The sequence below is a fragment of the Nyctibius grandis genome, chromosome 17 (assembly GCF_013368605.1).
Source record: "Nyctibius grandis isolate bNycGra1 chromosome 17, bNycGra1.pri, whole genome shotgun sequence".
Taxonomy (NCBI): domain Eukaryota; kingdom Metazoa; phylum Chordata; class Aves; order Nyctibiiformes; family Nyctibiidae; genus Nyctibius; species Nyctibius grandis.
The window spans coordinates 10,924,102-10,947,772 of NC_090674.1; the positions used below are offsets into that span (position 1 = coordinate 10,924,102).

The 23,671-nt window shown below is 55.2% G+C and overlaps 1 protein-coding gene across 2 annotated transcripts in view; it reads right to left on the reverse strand.

Moving 5' to 3' along the window:
* Positions 1-858: 858 nt before the first annotated feature.
* The window catches only part of GATAD2B (GATA zinc finger domain containing 2B), a 40,502-nt gene continuing 17,689 nt past the window's right edge, over positions 859-23,671 (reverse strand). The window contains exons 2-12 of one of the 2 annotated variants that reach the window (XR_011049419.1): positions 17,231-17,560; positions 12,268-12,397; positions 11,908-12,039; positions 11,423-11,554; positions 9,143-9,313; positions 7,172-7,487; positions 6,154-6,356; positions 5,142-5,252; positions 4,560-4,677; positions 3,633-4,020; positions 859-3,426 (exon numbers count right to left, since the gene is read on the reverse strand). Coding sequence is in view for 1 of the 2 variants with exons in the window: in XM_068415027.1 (XP_068271128.1) it covers positions 3,887-4,020; positions 4,560-4,677; positions 5,142-5,252; positions 6,154-6,356; positions 7,172-7,487; positions 9,143-9,313; positions 11,423-11,554; positions 11,908-12,039; positions 12,268-12,397; positions 17,231-17,559 (1,776 nt within the window). In the remaining variant the exon portion in view is untranslated. Of the gene's footprint in view, positions 4,021-4,559; positions 4,678-5,141; positions 5,253-6,153; positions 6,357-7,171; positions 7,488-9,142; positions 9,314-11,422; positions 11,555-11,907; positions 12,040-12,267; positions 12,398-17,230; positions 17,561-23,671 lie in introns of both variants that reach the window. The other variant, XM_068415027.1, reaches the window with a different exon arrangement.

A 23,671-nucleotide genomic window follows, 5' to 3' on the forward strand; every position in this document is an offset into this window, starting at 1 on the left:
TGCAAATCCCACACAGGACCAAAATCTCACTCCTGAGGCCTAAAATCCCACAGATTTGGGTTAAATTCGTGCAAATTGGGATCGAAATCCCACAAATTGGGCCTAAAATCTTGCAACTTGGGGCTGAAAGTCCATAGATTGACCAAAATCCCCCAACTGAGGCCTAAAATCCCACAAATTTGGGTTAAATTTGTGCAACTTTGGGCTAAAATCTTTCAAATTTGGGCTAAAATCCTGTAAATTGGGACCAAAATCCTGCAATTTCAGGCCAAACTCCTGCAATTTCAGGCCAAAAATCATGCAAATTTGGCCTAGAATCCTGCAAATTTGAGCTTGTCTTGCAAATTTGGGCTAAAATCCTGTGAATTTAGACAAAAATCCTCCGATTTGGGGCCAAATCCTGCAAATTTGGCCTAAAATCTGGCAAATTTTGGCTAAAATCTTGTAAATTTGGGTTAAAAATCCTGTAAATTTTGACCAAAATCCTCCAATTCCAGGCCTAAAACCCTCAAATTTGGGCCTAAAACCCTGCAAATTTGGGCCTAAAACCCTCAAATTTGGGCCTAAAACCCTGCAAATTTGGGCCTAAACCCCTCAAATTTGGGCCTAAAACCCTGTGAACGGGGCCGGGATCCCGCCGGGGTGTTTTTTTTTGGGGGGGGGGGGGGTGCAGAGGAAGGCGCGGCAGACGGCAGGTTGGTATAGATGTATATTGTATATATGCCAATGCAATAATAAAAACAGTGCAAATACAGTTACAGTTTATAATACTCGTCCCCCCACCCCCGGCCCCGCTCCCCTCCCCGTGCTCAGCGCATTCCCCCCCTCCCCACCCCACCCACCCCCCCAAAACGGGACACCCCCCCCCCGCCTCCGGGGCCGCTGGTGCCGCGGGGGGGTCCGAGTTCGCGTGTGTGTGAAAGGCACAAGATCGGGAGGTGGCCGCCGCCACCAGTGCATGGCCGGGGCCGGGGAGGCCACCAGGCCCCTGGCCCCCCCTTCCCTCCCCAGCACCGTTCCCCCCACCCCACCCCAAAGCCGAGCTGCCGGGACCCCCCCAACTTTTGCACGTTTCATGTCATACACACGAGGTCACAGGACGAGGACGTGACGAATCCACAACCCCCCCGGCGAGGCCCCGGCGCTCTCCGGGGCCGGGGTTTGTTTTTTTTTTTTCCATTTTTTTTTTTTTCTACACAATGTACAATTCTTTTTTTTTTAATTTTGTATTTTTTTATATCCTTTTTTTCTTTTTTTTTTCTTTTTTTTGTTTTTTAATGTGTCAAGAAATAGCTTATATACACGGATGAGTCCTTGTTATAACATTTCGGCAGCAATAGCGTAAGCTAATGAAGGGTGGGGGCACGGGGAGGGGGGTTAGGAAGCGGGGTGGGGGGGGTTCTGCCTTTGGAAGAACCAAAAAAAAAAACCCAAAACAACCCAAGAAATCCCAAGAAAAGCATTTTCACAAGCGGCTCCAGCCCGAGCTGTAAAGGAAACGCAAAGAAAAGCGGGGAGGAAATCCTTAGTTCTGTATTGGGGGGGGGGGAAGAAAAAAAAAAAGGATGATTTTCCATCACATCCCTGGGGGCTGGGGGGGGCTCAAGCCAAAAAATAATATTAATAATAATAAAAAAACTGTTAAACCTGCGCAGGTCATGGCCGAAGCCCCGGGGACGGCCCCGCTCCCCCCGCCAGCCCCCGGGCACCGCTGGGGGGGGGTCCGTTTTGGGGTGGGGGGGGGGGGGGAGCTGCCTGCAGACCCCGGGGCCGAGGCGCCCACCGCAGCCCCACCGAACCCCCCCCTCGAAGCAGGGGGGGTGGCAAAAAGGGTCCCCCCCGTCCCCGGGGGCGGATTTCACTTATAGCACCATGAATTCGGCACCTTGTTCTCCATCGGTTCCCTCCGTCCAACCCCCCCCCGGGGGGAGAGACTCGGCCCTAAGTATTGCACTTGTTTTTTTAATTTTTTTTTCATTTTTGTTATTTTTTTTTGTTAAAGTTTTTACAATTTAATCTCAACCCACGCGCCCAGGTCACCTCGTACCTCTCGGTAACACCTGATGGGGGAGAATGGCACTTGAGCGAGGGACGGGACGGGGGGGGCACTGGGAGGGTGAAGGATAAGCCGATAAAAAACAATAAACCCTCCCCCAAATCATCAAAAACCTCAGTTTTATCCAAAAAAAAAAGACATTATTTGTCCAAGCGGGGCAATAACAGATTTGAAAAGGATCTCAGCGTCCCGGCGTGGGGGGCATGAAGGGGGGGAGCCAGCTAAAGAAGATTAAAAATTTAAAAAAAAATCCACAAAAATATTGATAAATGGACATAGGGAGGGCACAACGCTTCACCAGCTTCCAAAAAACCCCCAAATTAAAAAAAATAACCCAAAATCCTTTTGCCTGGGGAGGGCCCCCGGGGGGTCGGGGCGCCCAGAGCCCCGGGGGGGTTAAGTGCTCATTGAATTGGGGGGGATACTGGCAGGGTGGGGGTGGCATTTCGGGAGAGAAGGCGCCTGGGGAGGGGGCTCAGGGCCCCCCCACCCATCGAGGGTGAGCTGGCGCTTCAACATTGCACGAGAAAAAGTTTAACGTCGGGGGGGGGGGGGGGGCGGGAATTAAAAATAAAAGGAAATTAATTAAAAAAAAGTGTTAGAAACAACCAGAAAAACTCTCAGGAAACCCCGGGGGCAGCAAACCCCCGCGGGGCCGCCGGGGTTTGGGTGCCGGGGGGTCCCGGCGGGGTCTCTGGGGCAGCCGGGGCGCGATTTGGGCTGGCCAGGGGGGCTGTCTGCGGAGGAGGAAGAGGAGGAAGAGGAGGGGGGGGCCGTTAGTGTGAAGGTTAAGTGCAAATAGAGCGTTTCTCCGACGACTTATTTCTTGCTTTGGGTTCGCTCGGCGCCATCCGGAGCCCGGGGACCACGTGGGGACCGCGGCGGCGGCGTCCCCGCTGTCCGGTGCCGAGGAGCGAGCGCAGGTCCGGAGCATGCAGGAGCGCGGAGGGGAGCGGAGCGGGGGACTCACCGCGCCCGAGGCCACCGGTCGGTCGCAGTCTGCTCTAGAGAAGCACCGTCGCCACCGCGGCCGCCCGCCCGCCGCGCCGGGGGCTCACCGGGCGGCATCGACACCCCTCTGCGCCCCGCCGGGCTCCTCGGGGGCCGCCAGCACCGTCCATGGACCCCGCCGGTGCCCGCACACCCGTGCCAACGGGCACCGGGCTCCTCGTCACACCGGGCTCCCTTCCTCCGGGGAGAAATGGGAGCCGAGGGACCGGGATCGGCGTCTCCGGGCTTCTTCAGAGCCAAGGGCACGGCGGCAGCGCGGCGGCATCTCTCTGCCCCTGGTGCCCCGTGAGTCAGCACAGGCTGCCCTTAAAAAAAATATACCGGTCACTGAGCGTGGAGCGGGCGCCCGTAGAACGTCTCTGGAAAGGGGGGAAAAAAAAGGCTGAACCGTCCATATAGCGAAGGAGGGGAGCAAAAAAAAAAGGAAAAAGGAAAAAAAAAAAAAAAAAAAAAACCAAAAAACCACAACACAATTAAAAATTCTATGCTTTGTCATTACAAAAAATAGCATCAAACAAGCTTTAACACACGTCGAGTGCTGATTTCAAGCAGACATTGTTCTGACCTCGGGCAGAGGACGCGGCCTCTCGCTGCTATCGAAAACCCACGAAGTTACGGTGTGGAAAAAAAGGACTGAAGGTTGGAAATGGGTTTTGTTTGTTTGATTCGTGTTCTTGGTTTTTTTTTTTTTCATTTTTTTGTTTCTTTCTTTTTTTTTTGTCTTTTTTTTTTTTTCCCCCGTGTACGGTAGGCACCGGTACAGGCACTGCATGCGACGGAGGCAGGGAGGGAAGGGGAGGGGGGGACGGTCACTCGGCGTTATTTCTGTCCGCTGATGGACTGCGATATGGAGCGGGGGGGGATCATATCCAACAGGTATTCCCGCTGCCGGTCCGCCAGGCTCGACGCTTTGTGGCCTCCGATCCCCGCGTTCAGGTAAGCGATGTTCACACCTGGAGAGGGGAGAGGACAGCAGGTGGGGGGGGGATGTTTTGTGACCCCATTTTGTGACCCCAGTTTGTGACCTGAGCCCAGCAAGCCAGGATGCTCCCAGGCTTTTACCCAGGCAGCATTAATTTAACCCAAACCCACCCTCCAAAATCCACGGAGGTCTGGCAGGGGGAAGAAGGTGGGGGGGGGATGTTTTGTCACCCCATTTTTGTGACCCTATTTTGTGACCCCAGTTTGTGACCCCCTTTTATGACCCCAGTTTGTGACCTGAGCCCAGCAAGCCAGGAGTTTTACCCTGGGTTTTACCCAGGAAGCATTCATTTAACCCAAACCCACCCTCCAAAATCCATGGAGGGTCTCTGGGGCAGGGGGAAGGGAAGCACCGTGATCCCCCCTGTGCTGGTGGCCGTATGTCCCCCTCCCCAAAAATCAACCCAGGCACAGACTGACCCTTTGTCTCGCCCAAAAATCAACCCAGGCACGGACGGACCCCCCGTCTCGCCCCGTCCCTCCCCGCCGCAGCGCGGACGGGGGCTGTTACCTGGCATGCCGAGGAGCCCCCCTGCCACCGAGAGCTGGGGCGCCTGCGCAAAGTTGGAGAGCATGGAGCGGGCGGAGGTGGGGATGCCGCGCTGCAAGGAGCTCTGGGGCTGCGGAGCCTGAGGAAGAGGAGAAGAAAGGTGGTAGGAAGGTGCCGGGAGGAGCCGGCAGGCTGGAGGCAGTCGCCGACGGAGCCGCGGACGGAGGGTGAAGAACCAGTCGTGGGTTTTGGCGCGGAAAACACGTGGAAAAAGTGATCAGGCAGCGGAGTGCGGGGCCGTGCTGCAGGCTCCCCCGCTGGACAGCACGGGATCGACTCGGGAGGGATCCAGGAGAGACCAGCAGCAGCTCTGTGCTGGCGCAGGGAAATGGGGTGCGGGGGACTCGGGTTAAATAAAAGCAACCCAGGAAAAAGGGCAGCCAGGCCCCAAGGTTGCTGTCAGAGAGCCGGCAGCGGGACGCTCGACCTCCCTCCTCGTGCCCACCCCGCTCCAAGCCAGGAGTGTGGACCCGAGGCGAGGGGGGACGCCGGGGCAGAAGGAGCCGGGGCAGAAGGAGCTGGGGCAGGAGGAGCGTCGCTCACCTGCCGGAGCGTGTGGTGCCGCATGATGTTCTCCTGTTTGCTGACGCTGGAGACGGCGGGAGCTGCGGTGGGGGACAAGGCTGCCTGCTGCTGGAGCCGCTGCTCGATCTCCTGGGCGCAAGAACCAGAAGGACCCTCAGGGGCATGTGCCAGTCCATCAGACCGCGCCACCCCGACGACACCCAACGGCTCCGAGCTGACCCCGGGGCTCACGGCTACACCGGCCGTGGCAGTAGTGGGGCAAGCAGGTCCCTCTCCCCACGCTCCGCAATCAATCAGTCCATCAATCAATCAATCAATGAGGTTGGAAGAGCCCTCTGGGCTCATCGAGTCCAACCATTGCCCTGACACCACTATGGCAACTAGACCATGGCACTAAGGGCCACGTCCAGTCTTGTCTTAAACATAAATCACTGCTTTACGTGAAAACCCCTCAAAACTCAGCTGCTTTCCCGAGGTGTTACAGGAGCCTCAGCCAACCTGAACACCTTTCCTGGTACGAACAGCCCAAAGACTCTTCTTGCTCCCAAACAGGCACATCCCGTTTGTCAGCAGCCAGATTCCACTTGGTATTTAGGCTTTATTTTTTTTTTTACAGTTCACAACTGATGATTCTGGTTTGTTTTACCCCAGGGCCTCTAAACAAGTTCTCCAACACCGATTTATCGTGGGAATTTAGCCAATTTCCCCCCTTCCACAGAGAAGCCAGCAGGCAGCAAGCGGTTAAGTGACTTCCTGCAAGTTCCAGGAAAATCAGGGGAGGGAAAGCAGCTGTCCCCGGCCTGGAGCTACAAATCCAGGGGGAAAACAACGCGCAGGAGAGGACACTCAGCCTGTCGCTGTTAGAAGCTCCACGTGCTGAGCTTGGCACCCCCACGGAGAAGCCGAACTCCTCAAGCTCCCGCACAGGGACTCACCAAACAGCCGCTGCAGCTGGAAAGGTGTGAAGGGGAGCGGGGGGTCCCGGTGCAAACGTGCCCCACCAGCACAGCTCGAGGGGCCGGGTACTTGCCTGCTCCTGCTGCAAAGCTTTCACGAAGGCGTTCTTCAGCCGGTTGGTGTGCTCGGCCTTCAGCGCCTTCTTCTGGTTGGAAGTCATGCACTGCTCGCACAGGATCTTCCCGTTCTTCTCCTGCTTCCAGTGCGGGGTGAAGTCGGTGCGGCACTGGGCGCAGACAAAGGGCTCCACGCGCAGGAGGGATGTGCAGCTCTTCCCTGGGAGTCACCAAAAACAGGAGTTAGGTGGGAAAAAGGGCACAGACCCTGCTCTCACACTGCCTCCTCCACCCCAGGCACGATGGCAAGGGGCTCCCTCCAAGCACGAGGGAAATTCACAGCAAATAAATGGATTTTCAGGACAATGTTGCATCAAAGTCCAACCCTGCTCTGTGCAAGATCGCAGCAGCCTGGGAGAGACACGGGGGAAATCCTGCCCCATGGGACAGAACAACCCGATGGCGCTGGGGCCAGCTCTACAAGACTCAAAGTCTGGGGGTCTTGGTGGTTATGCCACGCCAAGCTGGAAGAGCCCAGGCTCCATCCCGGCCAGCTCAGAGGTGACAACCCAGAGGGAAGGGTGAGGTGGGAGCTAAAACCTCCGTAATCCCACAGGGATGGGACCCCCCGGACAGTCACAGCTCCGAGGATTTTGGATCTCACCTCCCAACCATTCAATCAGGGCAAGGGAAGGGCCTGGGAGACCCCTCCCCAAGTGGGCACAGCCCGACGAGCCCCAGGGCACAGACACCGCTGCTCCAGGGCTGGCTGCAGGCTCCACACATCAAGGCCACCAGCCTTGCCAGACCAGCTCCGTGCCCGCGGGGTTGGCACGCAGCTCCCCAAGTGCCTGGGGGGGTCCAGGCTCTGCCCTCCCCTCTGCAGCAAGGAGCAGAGTCCAGGGCTGGGTAAGACCAGAAACCCTTCCCTCACGGCCTCACAAGCCACAGATTTTGGTGTTTCACAAAGAAAAACAGCACGTGGGAGCACTGTCAGCGCGGCGGTGGAGGAAAGCTGCAGCCCCCCCAGCTCACCTTGGCTGTCGATAACGCTCTGCACCACCTCCTCCAGCCCCACCATGTAGATGAACTCGCTGTTGGCTGCGCTGGGTAAGAAATGCAGCAGGGGAGCGGGCGGCTTCGGGGGTGGGATCTCCAGCAGCGTCTTTTCCAGCTGCTTGCGGAGGGCAAGCTTGGCGGCCGCCTGGGAGTTGGCGGCGTCGTTCAGAGCACTGGGGCTGGGGAGCGGAGACGACACCCTGTTGACAGTGCCAGGCTGGATGTGAGAGGCAAGGTTCATATAGATGGCTGAAGACGACGTACGCTGGCAAGGAACAGAAGAACTTGATTGCTGGAGAGGAAGAGGAGACGAGGATTAATATAGAAAATTAATACAGTCCCTGAGCACAGCTCAGCCCCTGAAGTAACCTGGATGAGCCCGATCGCCTTCTCACAACCCTCCCTGTCTGCAAATGGACCTGGGGACACGGGAGCTGTGCTGGGACTTGGGAGCAGGGAGCTCGTCCTGGTCCCTACAACGTCCCTGAGGAGCCTCCACGATCCGCACGAGGAGTCCTGGGGTGTGGAGCAGCGCGGGGGCTTCTGCAGGCGAGGGGAGGCGGGCACAGGGCCCGGGACCCGGCGTCGGCCTCGCCGCGCGTAGGCAGCGCCGTGATTCACGCGCCGGCACCGAGTTCTGCTCCTCCACCTCTCGCTCGGCTGAGCTGGCAGGCGCCCAGGCAGCGTCCCCGCTGCCAGATGGTGCCCGTCCCCTCCCACGCAGGTGCTCCGAGTGTGCCAGCTCCCTCCTCTTCCATTGCCAGCAGCTTTTGCTTCTGCGTCCTCCCTTCGTTTGGATGCACGGTCCCCTCCGGCACGTGACAGCAGCAAAGCACAAAGGCTTCTGCTGACCTGGGGATGCAGCTTGTGCAGCCTTTTGTGATAAGAAGCCATCAGCCTGCGACCTACGGAAGCCCAGGCAGGGCTGCTGCCACCTTTCACCCGGCCTCCCCGCTTCCCAGGGTAGGAAAACTTCCACACATGCAAATCCCAACCGTAACAAACCCCCTCAGTTATTCAAACGGGGTCAGCTACCAAAGCTCAGGGGACACGGCCGTGTCGATTGAGAACAACCACAGAAGATCCATCTTTTTGCCCCAGTTTTCTTTTTTAAGGCTGCTAACACTCCGCTGGTGGGGAAGGAAAGGCAGAGAACCCAGCTCATCCCAAACCAGCTGTTCGAACGTAGGTCCGGGAAAATTAATGGCAGAGCTGATGAGGGACAACTCATGCCAATTCCAGTAAATAGTTGATGAATTAACACCAGCGTTGGGGTGGTTTTTTTAATCGAACACGTAATTATAGAATCATAGAATGGGTTGGGTTGGAAGGGACCTTAAAGATCATCTAGTTCCAGTTAGGAAGGAATTACAGAATCACTGAGGTTGGAAGAGCCCTCTGGGCTCATCGAGTCCAACCATGGCCCTGACACCACCATGGCAACTAGACCAGGGCACTAAGGGCCATGGCCAGGCTTTTCTCAAACCTCTCCAGAGATGGTGACTCCACCACCTCCCTGGGCAGCCCCTTCCAATGGCTAATGACCCTTGCTGAGAAGAAATGCTTCCTCATGTCCAACCTGACCCTCCCCTGGCCAAGCTTGAGGCTGTGTCCTCTTGTCCTGTCGCTGGTTGCCTGGGAGAAGAAGCCGACTCCCACCCCGCTCCAACCTCCCTTCAGGTAGTTGTAGACTGCACTAAGGTCACCTCTGAGCCTCCTCTTCTCCAGGCTAAACACCCGCAGCTCCCTCAGCCGCTCCTCGCAGGTCAGACCCTCCAGACCCTTCCCCAGCTTGGTCGCCCTCCTCCGGACTCGCTCCAACACCTCAACATCTTTCTTGAAGTGCGGGGCCCAGACCTGGACTCGTTAAGGCACCTCCTGTTTTCCCTTCTTCCTAACCCCACCAGGCAACTATGCCCAACACCCAGCGACACCGCAGTGACCCACCGGCTGGTAGTTGATGGCTGGATTCATGCTTGGCGTTGTAGTGCGGATGAGGCCAGGCTTGGGAGGAACGCGCTGCCCTTGCAACTGGGCAGGGTTCGGAGCAATCACGCGCTGCGACATAAGCATATGGGGCAGAGTCGTATTTGTGGCAGACCTAATGACACTGTGACCCTGTCGAGAGAGGAAACAAGAAATAAATAATACAAAAAAAAAAAAGGACTTGAGGAAACCAGAATTTTTAGTGCCCTGATCAGGCTCTGCAACAGCGAAGCATCCCCACTTCTCTGTGGAGATACTGCTCAAAGAACTGAACTTTTCCTCTAATTGCCTTTTATTTTAAATAATCCCGGCCATTTTGCCTGGAGGGAGGATGATTCAAGTCAACATATTTTCTGCAGAGAGGCTGGAATTGCACCTGAGTCAAGAAAAGGGGCTGTAATCCCACGGAGCAACCGCTTCCCAGGAGCCAGCCAGCTCACCGGGAGGAGGACAGACCTCCAGGATCCAGGCTGGGATGTGCTGGAAGGTAATTTTCAAGCAGCACATTCGTGGTGTATCTTTGCATTAAAGACAATTTGATCGATATGGAAACGTGCAAGGGGAAAAGAGAGAATTAAAAAGAAAGGAGGAGGCTGTTTGCCAGCTGCATAGAGCTATTAAAACCAGAATTCACACCGGTGCCCGAGTTCAAAGTGAAACACTTCTGAGAGTCCTCAGAACCAGGGAGGTGGGTGTTTGCCTTCGGCGCAGGAATGCAGAGGCGTGTTACAAACCTCCGTCCCGGGCAGCCAGAAACACGACGCCGGGACTGGGAAGACCTGAGCCCAGGCTGAGCCAGGGCTTGACCTGCCCGGGCTCCTCCGAGCGCTCGTCTCTGAGCGCCGCCAGAACGGCTCCGAGGGGGGGTGACAGGTAGAAGGGCTCAATTTTTTTTATCAGAGATGATCTTAAAACATTAAACATCTCCTGTTTGACAACCTTTCCCCCCCCCTCCCCCTTTCTTTTTTGTATGACTTGTTCTAGACGAGGTTCTTCGCTGTCACACGTAAGAAAAGCTTCACAAAGACTGCGCAAACAATGCGCTTCCTCTTCTCCTCCAGCCCGTTTCCTTTACCAGCCCGATCCCACTGCGAAGCCACAATAGACTTGACCCCGAATCGTTGCCATAGCAAAGAAAACAAATGCCACAAACAAAGAAGATGGTTAACGGAGGGAGTAAATGATCAGCAAGATTGAAATGAAAAGTCTTTTGGCAAAAGCAGGAGAGAAAGCTCCAGGCAGACAGGCTGGAGGATCACCTCCATCCTCCTCCCATGTACCATCTTCCCAGCACCTGGGTTCACGACCACGTTGCTGGGACTTTGTATATTCCAATATATTATCAAAGAAACACATAACCGACAGCCTCCTGCTGCAAGGATGGAGTCCATTTCCTGATGCTACAGAGTTCGGGGAAGAGGAGCACTTGGGGAGGGGTTAGAGTGTGCCCCAGGGTGCCAGGGGACCCCGAGCCCTGCAGCAGAGCCAGCCCAAGCCCCAGGAAAGACACCCCCATCGCCCATCAGCACCCTGCTCCACGGGCACACGCCGAGTGCCCTGCTTCCAGTGAGCTCATACCCTTGGCTTCTTGTTTACCCGTGCAACATTAAACAATTGTGTCATCCAGGACCAGCACTCTCCCAGCGCACGGGCAGGAAGGTGGCTGTGCCTCTGCCTATAGCGCCTTCCCAAAGAAGGTAAACATTTCCAGTCCCTGCTTTGTTTGCATTTTTCTTCCCCCTCTTCCTCTGACCATTCTGCACCGTTTCAAAAAGCAGCTCTGCTGACCCATTCCTGCGAACGAGCAGTTTTCTCCCTGCAGCCCCGCAACTTGCATTACCAAGCAGCAGAACGTTCTTCAGGGCCACCACGTCTAAACTCAGCTCCTTCCACCTCACACAACCCACGTCGTCGCCTGGACCAACCTCCAGACTTCCCTGCTGAAAAATCTGCCCCTTCAGACGCAGCAGAGCATCCCCACGTGTGCCATGCGAGGGGCCAAGGGCTGGGACAGGCATGAAGTGTTATGGGAACGGCTCAGTCTCTGCTGAGCAGCTTCAGACATGACCTTGCCTACAGAGAGAACTTCCCAGACCAACTGTGGGACACCAGAACTGCCAGCATTTATCTGCCTCTTGGAAAAAAGCATCTCAGTTGGGCAGAGACAAACGTGCAGCGTTGTGTGTGCACCAAGTGAAATTACAGCCTCTTGCAGAGAAAAGGGGTGTCAGGAAGGCTCACCTGTAATGTCCTTAAGTTCTGAGGCTCAACCCCCTGAGCTCCAGGCCTGGAGGGAAGCTTGGACAGTCCCTGCTGTCCCACGTGAGCAGGAGATGGCTGGACAATAGACGCTGCATTCTGGACAACTGGGGTCTGGATTAGGAGAAAATGAGAACTGGCATCAGCGCACGGTGCTTGGAAAGGAAATCCATCGACAGACCCGACACGGACCAGGCCTCATCGATGCTACATCAAATCCTAATCCTTCAGAGCTGCACAGATTTATCTCTCAGCTGGCCCTCAGGGCAGCAGGCAGGGTAGGATGGGCTGTGGACTTGCTACAGACACACTTTGGTAAGAAATACCACACAGGAGAACAAACGTGGAGCAAAGGAAGGTCCAAGAGCAGAGCATGTCTCTGTGTTTGCCCACCAACACGCTTCTGTGAGGCCAAGCACCTTCCCCTTCTCCCACCCAGCCCCAAATGATGCTGCTCAGAGCTTCACCTTCTGTACCACGTTCTCCTTTTGCAGCTGACTTTGCCTCAGTTTCTTCAGCAACACAAGCCTGGCCTCCTCCAGCCGTAGCTCATCCCGAAGCTGCTTGATCAGCTGCTGTCGCTCCTCTATGCTTTTACCCTACCAAGAGGCAGAAAAATCAGTCAAAACTCAAACGGCTGAAACCTGCTGCCTGTGCCTGGGTGGCACGAGAGCATGAGGAAACTTTAAGACAAGCAAGAATTTGTACCACGGACAACCAAGGAGGAGAGAGCTGGATCGTTACCCCCAGCATTTCTCAGAAACCCCCTCAGCTCCCAAATCCTTCAGCAAAGCAGAACCCCCCTGCAGCAGAATGTCTCTCCTTACCTTAAACATTTCAAGATTTGCTGCCTTAAGTCTTTCCTCCATCCGAGAGCTGGAACGGGGACTGGATGCCTCATTATCAGAGAGGACAATTATATCTGGCGAAGGGGTTAATCGTCCCCTGTCCTGGTCACTGCGTAAGAGAAGGGAGAAAAAAGAAAAGAGACTGAGACACAACACGGAGAAATCAGCAGCAAATCTGGGAGTGGGACAACCCCCTGCTCCACCACGGGTGTGAACTGGAGCTCGGCACTGCAGAGCCCAGGAATGGGAGTGGACCGGGACAGAATGGGAGCAGACCACCGGCTTTAGGACAGAAACATCCTCCGCTTGCAGGAGGGCAAAGACTCGTTCAAAAACGTTTTCTTCACCAGGGTGAAAGGTGGTGGGTTTAAGCAAACACGTGACGCAAAGCCCATCTGCAAGAGGAGCAGTCGGGTGTTAATAACGAGCCATACAGTAATTAAACAGGGAGACACAACCGTCGCCAGGTGCTGAGGTGAGAGGGAACAGGGACAGACACTCGGGCCTGGTGGTGTTCATACTCACTCAGATCGGCACGATGCTGGAGGTGAGAACGGGCTACATCCCCCAGCTAACAGAAATGCAAATACTCCAAGGCTCACTCAATACAAATCTATTTTAAAAGGCCACTCCATGAAGGAAAATCTGAATAAATACCCTGCGTAGAGTCAAAAGATCCAACTGAACCTAGAAATCCGTCAACAAAAGGAGCAGCAACGACAACAGCCTGTCACTGGGGGGAAAAAAAAATATATTTAAAAAAAAATGAAATCAGTGCTGTAATCCAGCAGCACCCAAGCACTGTACTGCTCGTGGTGGTGTCACTTGCTGCGTAGCTGCCCCCTTCTCCAGCCGTTGCACGTCCACTGATCACAGAGTCTGCAGGTCACCCTTCAGCTGGAGAAATGCCCCCAGCAGCGTGGCTCCAAAGGACGACAAAAATGAAGCAAGCGAAGCCGTGAAAGCTCTTGGCTGAGCCCAAAGGCACCGGGACACGACTCTGCGCGGTGTTTGTGGGTGCGTTACTTCAGAGCCCTCAATAACCTCTTTGTGGGCCATCACACATGAAAGGCATCACATGAACGGGGTATCTGCTGATCAATAGATGTCCTGTTCTTGCAGATCTTGTAGCACCCCAGGGATGCTGCATGCAGGACCCAAACCAAGGGTTTTCCAGCTGCTGCTCCCTCTCCAGAGCAGACAAGGAGGTTCCCCAGGTCACCAGTGGCAGGAGGGTTTCCAGTTAGGACTGCAGTGGTCGGCAGAGAAGGTCCAGAGCACCCCATCAAGATCAAGTCAGCCCGAGCCCGTCCAGGCATACCAACCTGCATCCGAGGAGCTGCCCAAGAGCAAGAGTTGCTTTTGGATGAGCCTTCAACAGTCCTTGAGCAGCCCATCGCCCTCCTGCTGCGAGCTACCCAAGGTGCCCACCTCCGAACTGCCGGTTAGGGCACGTCTATACACGACCGCACTTCAAGAAAGATGTTGAGGTGTTGGAGCGAGTCCAGAGGAGGGCGACCAAGCTGGGGAAGGGTCTGGAGGGTCTGACCTGCGAGGAACGGCTGAGAGAGCTGGGGGGGTTTAGCCTGGAGAAGAGGAGGCTCAGAGGTGACTTTAGTGCAGTCTACAACTACCTGAAGGGAGGGTGGAGCGGGGTGGGAGTCGGCCTCTTCTCCCAGGCAACCAGCGACAGGACAAGAGGACACAGCCTCAAGCTTCACCAGGGGAGGGTCAGGTTGGACATCAGGAAGCATTTCTTCTCAGCGAGGGTCATTAGCCATTGGAAGGGGCTGCCCAGGGAGGTGGTGGAGTCACCATCTCTGGAGGGGTTTAAGAAAAGCCTGGACATGGCCCTTAGTGCCCTGGTCTAGTTGCCATGGTGGTGTCAGGGCAATGGTTGGACTCGATGAGCCCAGAGGGCTCTTCCAACCTCAGTGATTCTGGGATTCTGTGACACCGCTTGGGAATACGCGCGTCCTTGCAGGTATCCCGGGTCACCTCACAGCCTCCATTCCCCAAACAGAGTTTCAAATGTCCCCAAACACCACGGTGACCAAGCGTTTGGGTAGGAGGCTCTCCAGTACGCACAGGATTGCGCGTCAAAACCAAAACGCACTCCGCTTCGGCGGAGGGTCCCGTCCCCCATCAGCACCAGGGCTGCTGGCACGGAGCCCACAGGCACCAAAACCACATCCCTTATTTTGCTGCAAGCCTCTGGATGCGCTTGCTTCGAGTAACAGCACCCCAAACTCTCGGACCAGAGAGACCGAAGGCAACCAAGCATTGAGCACAACAGGTTTTCTTGCTCCTCGTGCATCTTGGGCCACATCTTGGAGTAACAAAGCATCAGATTTTGGTTCAGGATTTCCCTAAACGCGAGCTGTCGTTAGGCTGCTGGTGAGGATTTTGTATGAGCATCCAGATACCTCCGGGCTGTTTTATTTACATTCCGTCGAGGGGGAAAAAAGCAAAACCAGCGTCAAAGCCAGACAGGAAAACAGGGCCATCTGCAAAGAATTGCTGGAGATGTCAGGGTTGTTTTATTTACTTTTGCCAAGGCAAGAGCGTAATTACAACAGAACTACTGGAAGAAGAGCTGGGCTGACGGCGCAGGAGGCAGGCAGAGGTGAGAGGAGGTGGAGCACATTCCCAAGCAAACTCCAGTTTAGCAACGCCTTATCGGCTGGTTAGGAAAATTAAACACCCCCAGCCTTACTTCTCTTGCTTGAGACATTTTTCACACTCTATCTCAAAACTCATAGCTGGCTCTTTGGGGGGGAAGACAACCTGCACAGTAACTGACCCAGAGTCACGGTTATTCCTACAGCATTTAACACCTCAAGAGTTTAAACCTTCTGTACCAAGTGGCTGAGCATCCCCCGTGCTGCCTCGGGGGATTTTAGGGAGAATTGCACGTCCCAGAGGTGCAACACCCCGACGATGCCATCGGAGCAGGACACAAGTAAAGCCCGAGCACCTACAAAGGGTGTTGCTCATACCCGGATGCTCCCACGAGCGCAGATAAAACCCTGTGGGACACACGCACGTCCCCACCTCACCACGTGCAGTTCTTCAGGTGTCACGGGAGGCTGAACCGGTGGCAGAGGTGACCGGGCAGACCTAAGCCACATATATTGTCATTAAAGAACAATCCAGGAGGTTTTCTCCTTCCCAGAAGCGCAGGCAGCACCCCCAAAAGCCACCACCAACACAACAAGACCCTGATACAACGCATCAACGAAGACAAACGATCCCGGTTTTGCTAAATCACGATCCCAGTTCCTCGATGAACAGGGAGAGCGAGGACAGAGAACGCCGGGAACACGCAGCCCGTCACAAAGAGGGCTCAGCCCTCAGACTGTCCTGCTGGAGCAGCCAAATGTCCTGTACATCCACAGGGACACCAACATCTACCTCCTGGCCCAGGAATGCAGCTCCTGTCACCGCAGGCTGCAGCTTCACACAGGAATCACCACCGCCTCCTTCAACCACGCTTCAACTGCGGGTACCTGGCTCCTGAGCAAGGTGCGGTCGTTCATCTGAGGCACCAAGAAAACACAGAACCACAGAAGGGTTTGGATTGGAAGGGGCCTTTAAAGGCCATCTAGTCCAACCCCCTGCCATGAGCAGGGACACCTTCAACTAGATCATGTTGCTCAGAGCCTCGTCCAACCTGGCCTTGAATGTCGCCAGGGATGGGGCATCTCCCACCTCTCTGGGCAACCTGGGCCAGCATCTCACCACCCTCAGTGTAAAGAATTTCTTCTTTATGTCTAGTCTGAATCTCCCCTCTTTTAGTTTAAAACCATCACCCCTTGTCCTGTCACTACAGGCCCTACTAAAAAGTCTGTCCCATCTTTCTTATAAGTACTGGAAGGTGCCACAAGGTCTCCCTGGAGCGTTCTTTTCTCCGGCCTGAACAACCCCAACTCCCTCAGCCTGTCCTCGTAGCAGAGAGATGCTCCAGCCCTCAGAACATCTCCATGGCCTCCTCTGGACTCGTTCCACATCCTTCCTGTCCCGAGGACCCCACTTTGCACCTACTTAAAACAGGAGCGTTCTGCTCCTCAGCCTGTCAGCCGAGCCCGCACTGGCTCAATATCCAAATCAAGCCAAAAAATCAAAATCATTAACATTTGTTTCCTTCTCCCTCCCAAGAAAGCTGAAAGAAGAACAGAGGCGGGATGCGCCGGTGCTGCGCAGCACATGGGACGGGCTCTCGCGTGCAACCCTCTCGCTCCAACTCCCCTGCACGGAAACCTGCTGCAGGTGTTGGCTGCGGAAATTGAGTTGCCGGAGTTCACTGACGATAAAAATCAGGCGTGTGTGCGCTGCACGTACGGAGAGGGCGAGGAACACCAAAGCTTCTCCTGGAAAACACAAGCTCACCAGCACCCCATCGCTCAAGCAACTGGTTCTCACGAGCAGCCTCAGGCTCAGCAGGAAAAAAACCATTTACTTCTTCCTCGCAGAGACACCAGCCTGGCCAGGGTCAGGTTTGAGAGCGACTATGCATCAGATCTGGCCTCCAGAGGACTTCTGCTGCCACCTCTGTAGGTGCTAATAAAAACTGGCCGGAGGGGAAGCCCTCCTCCCTCCACGCAGCGGCAGGGTCTGCTCTGCCAGCCCCCCGACGGCCGCAGCTTATGATACTAAACGTATGGATGGAGGAGGAAACAAAATCCATCTGGTTTTGGGGTGGAATAAGAAGGGCAGCAGGAGCAAAAACAATGAAAGAATAGTGCTGAATGCCTTCCAGAAAACCTCAACTGAGAGCAGGCTCCGCTCCTCGCTGTTCAGCCAAAGGGAAGACTCCGAGAAGGCTCCCCCAGCCCCCCAGGGCCACAAAATGTCAATTTAATTTCTGACTTTGGTTCTCACATCTGGCAGAGCCCCGGATTAATAACAGGCAAGCTACAGACTCTGGTTGTTCGGCACCTACCTTCTCCTCGCGCTCATATCCACCGGCTCGTCGTTAATGTTTTCCTTCCCTGGCCTCCCTGCAGTCCTGCCATCCCCATGGGGCCTCAGGCTCCCATTCAGCTTTTCTTCATAGACCTTCACGCCGTCCTGCTTCACCGGGAGCTCGTGGGGCACCTCAAGGCCCGAGAGGTCTTTCCTCTTCAGCAGCGCCAGCATCTTCAGGCGCTCCATCGCCTCGTGTCCTTCCATTTTCAACCTCTTCGCCAGGACATCATCCCGATCGTCCGCTTGGTCCAAGCTCCGCTTCAAGAGGTTCAGGCGCAGAGCATCTTCCGTCATTCTGTCCATCCTGCGGGACAGAGGTGGACATAAGGACACAATCAGTATCATAGCAAACAGAAAACGGCTGCGACAGGCCCGGTGGGGACCTCCAAGCCCAGGCTCCCCCCTCAGGGAGCACCGACCCTCCAGACCCTTCACCAGCTTGGTCGCCCTCCTCTGGACTCGCTCCAACACCTCAACATCTCTCTTGAAGTGCGGGGCCCAGTTGTGCCGTGGACTTTTTTGAGGGGACCCGAGGCACGCTTTGAGCCCCTGCTATCAGCACGAACGCCATGGCACACCAGCAAGCTTCCAAAAGACACAAAATCCCCGACACCACGCGGGTTTTCCTGCTCTTTCCATGCTCTGGGGCGAAGTTGCCCTGTTAGCTGGCGAGGAACGCGAGGCACTTTCGCCCTCAAAGGATGAAGGCGCACACATTCCCACCCACGCTCGCTCTCCATCTTCCCCTGCTTCTCCTCCAGGTGCAAAAATGCCCCGTGGCAAACAGATGCGGTACAAAAAGGGGAAGGAGCCGCAGAGCCCATCCCCAGCCCGTCTCTCTGCTCCCAGCCTGATAAGAAACTGGCTACAGCAAAGAAAAAAGCCAAGGGAGCTCCACCTGAGAACAAGGAAAGACCAGCTTGGTGAGGTCGTTACCTACCGACGTGCAGACCGAGGCTGGGGACAACGACAGCCAACCAGGGTTATAATAAGGAAGAACTAAAGCGTGGCCGTCTCGAGAACACCAGTAACTTTTCTCGCCCCGCAGGGGCTGGTTGATCGGGTCTGCGTGCTCCAAGCTGAAAGACAAGGCCCAAGCGGCCGGACCTCGGGCACCTCCGCTCCTCCACGCTCGCATCAGGTGGAGCTTCCTCACCTTGGCTCCAAGTCACTCACGAGATAAAGCTTCGCCGAGCCAAATTTCTGCCAGGAAAATGTTGTTCTGGCTCAGCTCTAAATCCCCTCTAATTACTCGTCTCCCGAAGCACAGCTGTCACACGAGTTCACCTACAGCACCAACGTGGTTCCAAGGGTACGAACCACGCTAGAGAAACCTCACTCTTAAAAAAAAGGGGTGCAGATGTGGCAGGCAGCAAGAAAACAAATGCAAATCTGGAATGTAGTAGAAAAAAAAGCCCGACCAAGCCTCTGGCACAGCCTGATCTCAAAGAGGCTGCCGTGTTCAGGGCGAGCACCTCAAGACTTCTTTCTACTCAACAGTCTGGTCTCTCTGCAGGAAAACGCACGTTCGCTGCAACCAAATATAGAGAGGCAAGCACGGGCACGCCGAGGAAGACACATGAAATGCTGCTCTCCGCCCCCGCCCCGAAGAAGTGACCCCAGGTTAAATGGAAGCCGTGAGTGGCGGGGGGTTGTTTAAGACACCATGGGATAGCGAGAGGCCTCACCGCACCCAGCGCTGTGGTCTGGGAAAGCGCCGAGCTCCAATTAACTCAGCCATGAAAGGGCCTCCACGGCTGCTTCCTCCACTTCATACTCCTGGGAGATGAAAGAGCAAGGAGGAGGAGGAGGGAGAAGTCCAGATACCTGGCAGACAAAGGCTGATGCATGGGGAGGGAGCACAGGCACTTTCTAACTCACTGTTTGCTTGAGGACACGTTAAAAAAGCATCCCTGGATGGTGGCACCCACCCATGGCGCGGTCACATCATCCTGCAGGTTCTTCCCTATGAAATGAACTCCACATTGATACAGAAACTGAATATATCGCTTAAAAAAAACCCCAAAACACCACAGAGAGCTGGTGCCACCCTGACTGATACGCAATCTGAAGCAATTTCACTGAGTTATGTCTCGGTACTCAAAAACCTCGCGCTGCTTCACGCACACGGATATTTCACATCATCTGTCCTGACACCAAGATAAATGCGGCTGTAATACTGCCAGCAAGCAGAAAAATAAAGCAATACTAGAGCGCACAAAGGAGGTTCAGGCTTCCTGGTCTTCTCCTGGCCTTCAGAAGGGCGCTGAGGTGCTGATAAATAGTTGATGAATTAACACCAACGTTGGGGTGGCTTTTTTAATCGAACACGTAATTATAGAATCATAGAATGGGTTGGGTTGGAAGGGACCTTAAAGATCATCTAGTTCCAATTAGGAACGAATTACAGAATCACAGAATCAGTCAGGTTGAAAGAGCCCTCTGGGCTCATTGAGTCCAACCATTGCCCTGACACCACCATGGCAACTAGACCAGGGCACTAAGGGCCATGGCCAGGCTTTTCTTAAACCCCTCCAGAGATGGGGACTCCACCACCTCCCTGGGCAGCCCCTTCCAATGGCTAATGACCCTTGCTGAGAAGAAATGCTTCCTCATGTCCAACCTGACCCTCCCCTGGCCAAGCCTGAGGCTGTGTCCTCTTGTCCTGTTGCTGGTTGCCTGGGAGAAGAGGCCGACTCCCACCCGCTACAACCTCCCTTCAGGTAGTTGTAGACTGCACTAAGGTCACCTCTGAGCCTCCTCTTCTCCAGGCTAAACACCCCCAGCTCCCTCAGCCGCTCCTCGTAGGTCAGACCCTTCACCAGCTTGGTCGCCCTCCTCTGCATTTGCTCCAACACCTCAACATCTCTCTTGAAGTGCGGGGCCCACAACTGGGCTCCATGGCAAGAGCAGTACCACATCCCTGAGCATCACGGCATCCCTGGGGTTGTCCAGCTTCGCTGTCACCTGCTAGCACCCAGCTGGAGCACGAGCGGTTTGGAAACACCAACCCAGAAGAGGAACAAGGTCTTGGCCAACAAGCCTTGGAAATCAAGGTCTTGGCCAACAAGCACCGAGGAAACAACACACCAGCCTCCAGGTCTCAACGGCCACCAGTCAGCGGGATCTCGGCAGCATCGTTTAGCACATCCACTTGCTGCAGGAGGGGAGGACTGAGGAGAGCGTGAATGAAAGCCCTGCTCGCAGCGAGGCGAGTAGATGGTATCTAAAGGGCTTCGGGATGCCCTCCCCTTCAACGTAAGTGGCTTCGGCACTAGAAACAAATCAAAAGCCCTGTTATCAGAACCAGGTACCACAACTATGCGATCCTTTCAAGAGGAGGCTTTCCAGGCTCGGTGAGGAGCACATGCTTTCAGCCAGATTCAATAAAAATTAAATTAGGCTTCAGTTCTTTATTGAATGGGGCCCTTCAGCGTTAAACAGTCAGCTGTGAGGAGGGGGAAGGGGAGGGGACACGCTGCAGCTTTACTGGGAGCCCTGGGAATTTCCAGAGCACCTCGACTGCAGGACAGGGGAAGCCAGGGGAGAGCACTCGACTTCATCCAAAAATGAGCAGAAAAGGGCAGGAATTCTCTCAACCACGGGCTGCTCAGCGAGGCCGAAGGTCAGGATCTTCAGCACTGGCCTTGTCACAGGAACCCAATAAAGAGCAGAGATTAAACCTCTGGTTTGACTCGCTGTGGAGCATCTCCTCTTCATCAGCCATCTGGGATTACAAACTAAGCAAGAGCAGATTTTTTCCCCCCCCTTTCTGAATTTTAGCCTCTTTTCAGAAGAAACCAGACGGTCACAGGAGCGTGTTAAATGGATGAACATCGAGCGTTCAGCTGCACCAGCCACCACGGGTGAGCTCAAGTCTCACCGGACCGACGGGAGGCAAAGAGCCACGAGGGCACATCAAACCAGATCAGCCAGACTCGCTTCCCTCCGGCAAAGCGCTCCCGGAGATCTGGCCCATCCCAGGAAGCAGGCTCTCCCTCTCGCTTCCCTAAGGAACTTTATTTAAAAAAAAAAAAAAATTGAAACAAAATTCTCAAATGGTGGCAAAATCCCTCCAGGGAAAACAAGAGAGCTATAAAACACGTTTTGTTTCTCACTTGCTACAGGCTGTAATTATCTCCAGTTGCAGCTCTGGAGGTGAGCGAGCCTTCCTGACTACCTGGAAAAAAGCTGGTGTCAGTTTAGAGCCAACTCCAAGGGAGAAGAGGCCAGAAGAGGAGCGGGGACACCCTGCTCAGCCCCGGCGATGAGAGATGAAATGCAGCATCGTCAGCACAACTGTAACAGCCGATGCTGGAGGACAAACGCCTTCTAGGAATGCCAGCGAAAGCTCTGGACGACACCTCGCTGCGTCAGGAGCATCGCCCCTGGGCTCTCCTGATGGTAATTCCTTGACACAAACCAACAAGTTGCACTCCCTCGGTGCACACAAGCTCTTCCCAAAGACTTTGTGTCCCCAAACCCGACACTCCAGCAGCCACCACACCTCGCCGCCACCCAGGCGACCCCCAAAGCTCTTTCTCCACCCCAGCCCCAGCCAGCCCCTGCACCCCAGAAGCTCTGCTCTCCTCTCCGCAGCCCCCCCAGCTCACACCACGCGTTTCCAGCGTCACCACTTTCCAGACTCACCTGCATTTTTGGCTCACGACGTCCCCGCGGACGACACCACGGGCACGTTGTTCTGTGTGGGAACGCAAGAGCATCGCAGCCCGGTGCCCGAGTGCCGACGCTGCCCTGGGCACGGTCAGGGCCGGGCAGGCGTTACCTTCAGCATCTCCCTACGTTCCTTCAGCTTCAGGCGGTTTCGCTTCTCCCGTGCTCGACAGACAGGTTTGCCCTTCCCAGACAAACAAAGCAGCAGCCCAATTTTCCATTTATATTTGATATATTAAAAAAAAAAGAAAACCCAAACCAACACAACTATTTTCAAAGCTCAAACAATTCAGTTGGGCCAAAAAAATGAATATTATACTGGAGAAGCATCTCCAGGGCCCAGATATAGCCGGTTCTTAACACGCAGCCAAACATCCTTCTGAGATCTACCTGACGAAGGTGGGACCAAGCAACTGGGATTTGGCAGCATCAGAAGTTACTTTCAACTGGGGTTTATTCAGGGAAGCCCCAGGAGGTTACAACCCCTTCCCTGTCTGTCTTCTAGGGCTCCCTCATCGTCCTAACCCCCACTTTTGTCTTCCTACGTGACCAACCTCATCGTCCAGCCGCTGTTCCCAGCCTCGGACCCTCCACAATTAACGGATGGGTTGCAATTAACAGGCTGACACACAGCCAAGCTGAAAGGCAACGCGAGATAACGTGCCATCCGACCTGCCCGACCGAGAGCGAACGGTGCCCAGAGGAAAAATCTTACAGAAGAAACCAGCAGACACTCAGCAAGACTCCCCTGGAGCAAGGGGGAGGCTGCAGGTGCAGAAAAAGCAGACAGAAATCCTCTGGTTTCCACCTCTAGACGTGATCCAGACCAGGAGGAGACACTCCAACGCTCCATCCCCGGCCAGGCAAGAGCAAAGTCTCTTCTTTTCCTCCACTCCAGACTGTGCACGAGGGAGGAGGAAAAAGACCTGCCACGAGGGATCCCCGACCTGCCACGAGGGATCCCCGACCTGCCACGAGGGATCCCCAACCTGCCACGAGGGATCCCCGACCTGCCACGAGGGATCCCCAACCTGCCACGAGGGATCTCCGACCTGCCTCCTCTCCGAACTAGCTGGGGCTAAAACTTCTTGCAGCACGCTCCAAAATCCTCCTGGCAACCCTGCTCCTGCCTTCCTCCGCAGCTGTTTATACTGGCCACCGTCACAAGCGTCCGAGGCGAGACGGACTCTCCAACAGAGCTCCTCTGACATTTCTTAAAAGGAAAATCCTCCCCCAGTCATGTGGCTCCAGTGACACAAGGTCTCCCCAGTCCCACCCCACCCAGCAACAACCAGTTTCCTTACTCATCTCTGCTCCAGCAGCACAAGGAGTTACTACGAGCAGAGCTGCCATGCGGAGGCAGCCGACAGCCCCGGAAGAGCCAGGGTGGCTCCCTGGGTTCCTGCCTCCAAGGGAGCACGAAAGGAAAATAAAAAGACAAACCAGACCCGGCGCCTGCTCTGCTCCTTGTAAAGCTGCTCGTCTTCCACGGAGGAGAAGGACGAGGACACGCCACGCACCACGGGCCACGCAGCGCCTCGGGGTAGCGGTGCACAGAGCAGAGGGACGTGCTCCGTGCGCAGATCACACGTTTATTCCTGTTCTTGTTTCTTCGCCGTGCAGGTAAGACATCACCTTCATAACCCTGCCTGTCCCTGCTGCTGAATGCAACACAGCTTCGGGGCAAGAGCGACGAGCCAGCCCCGAGCAGTGGAGGAGGCAGCGCCGGCCCAGCAGGTCC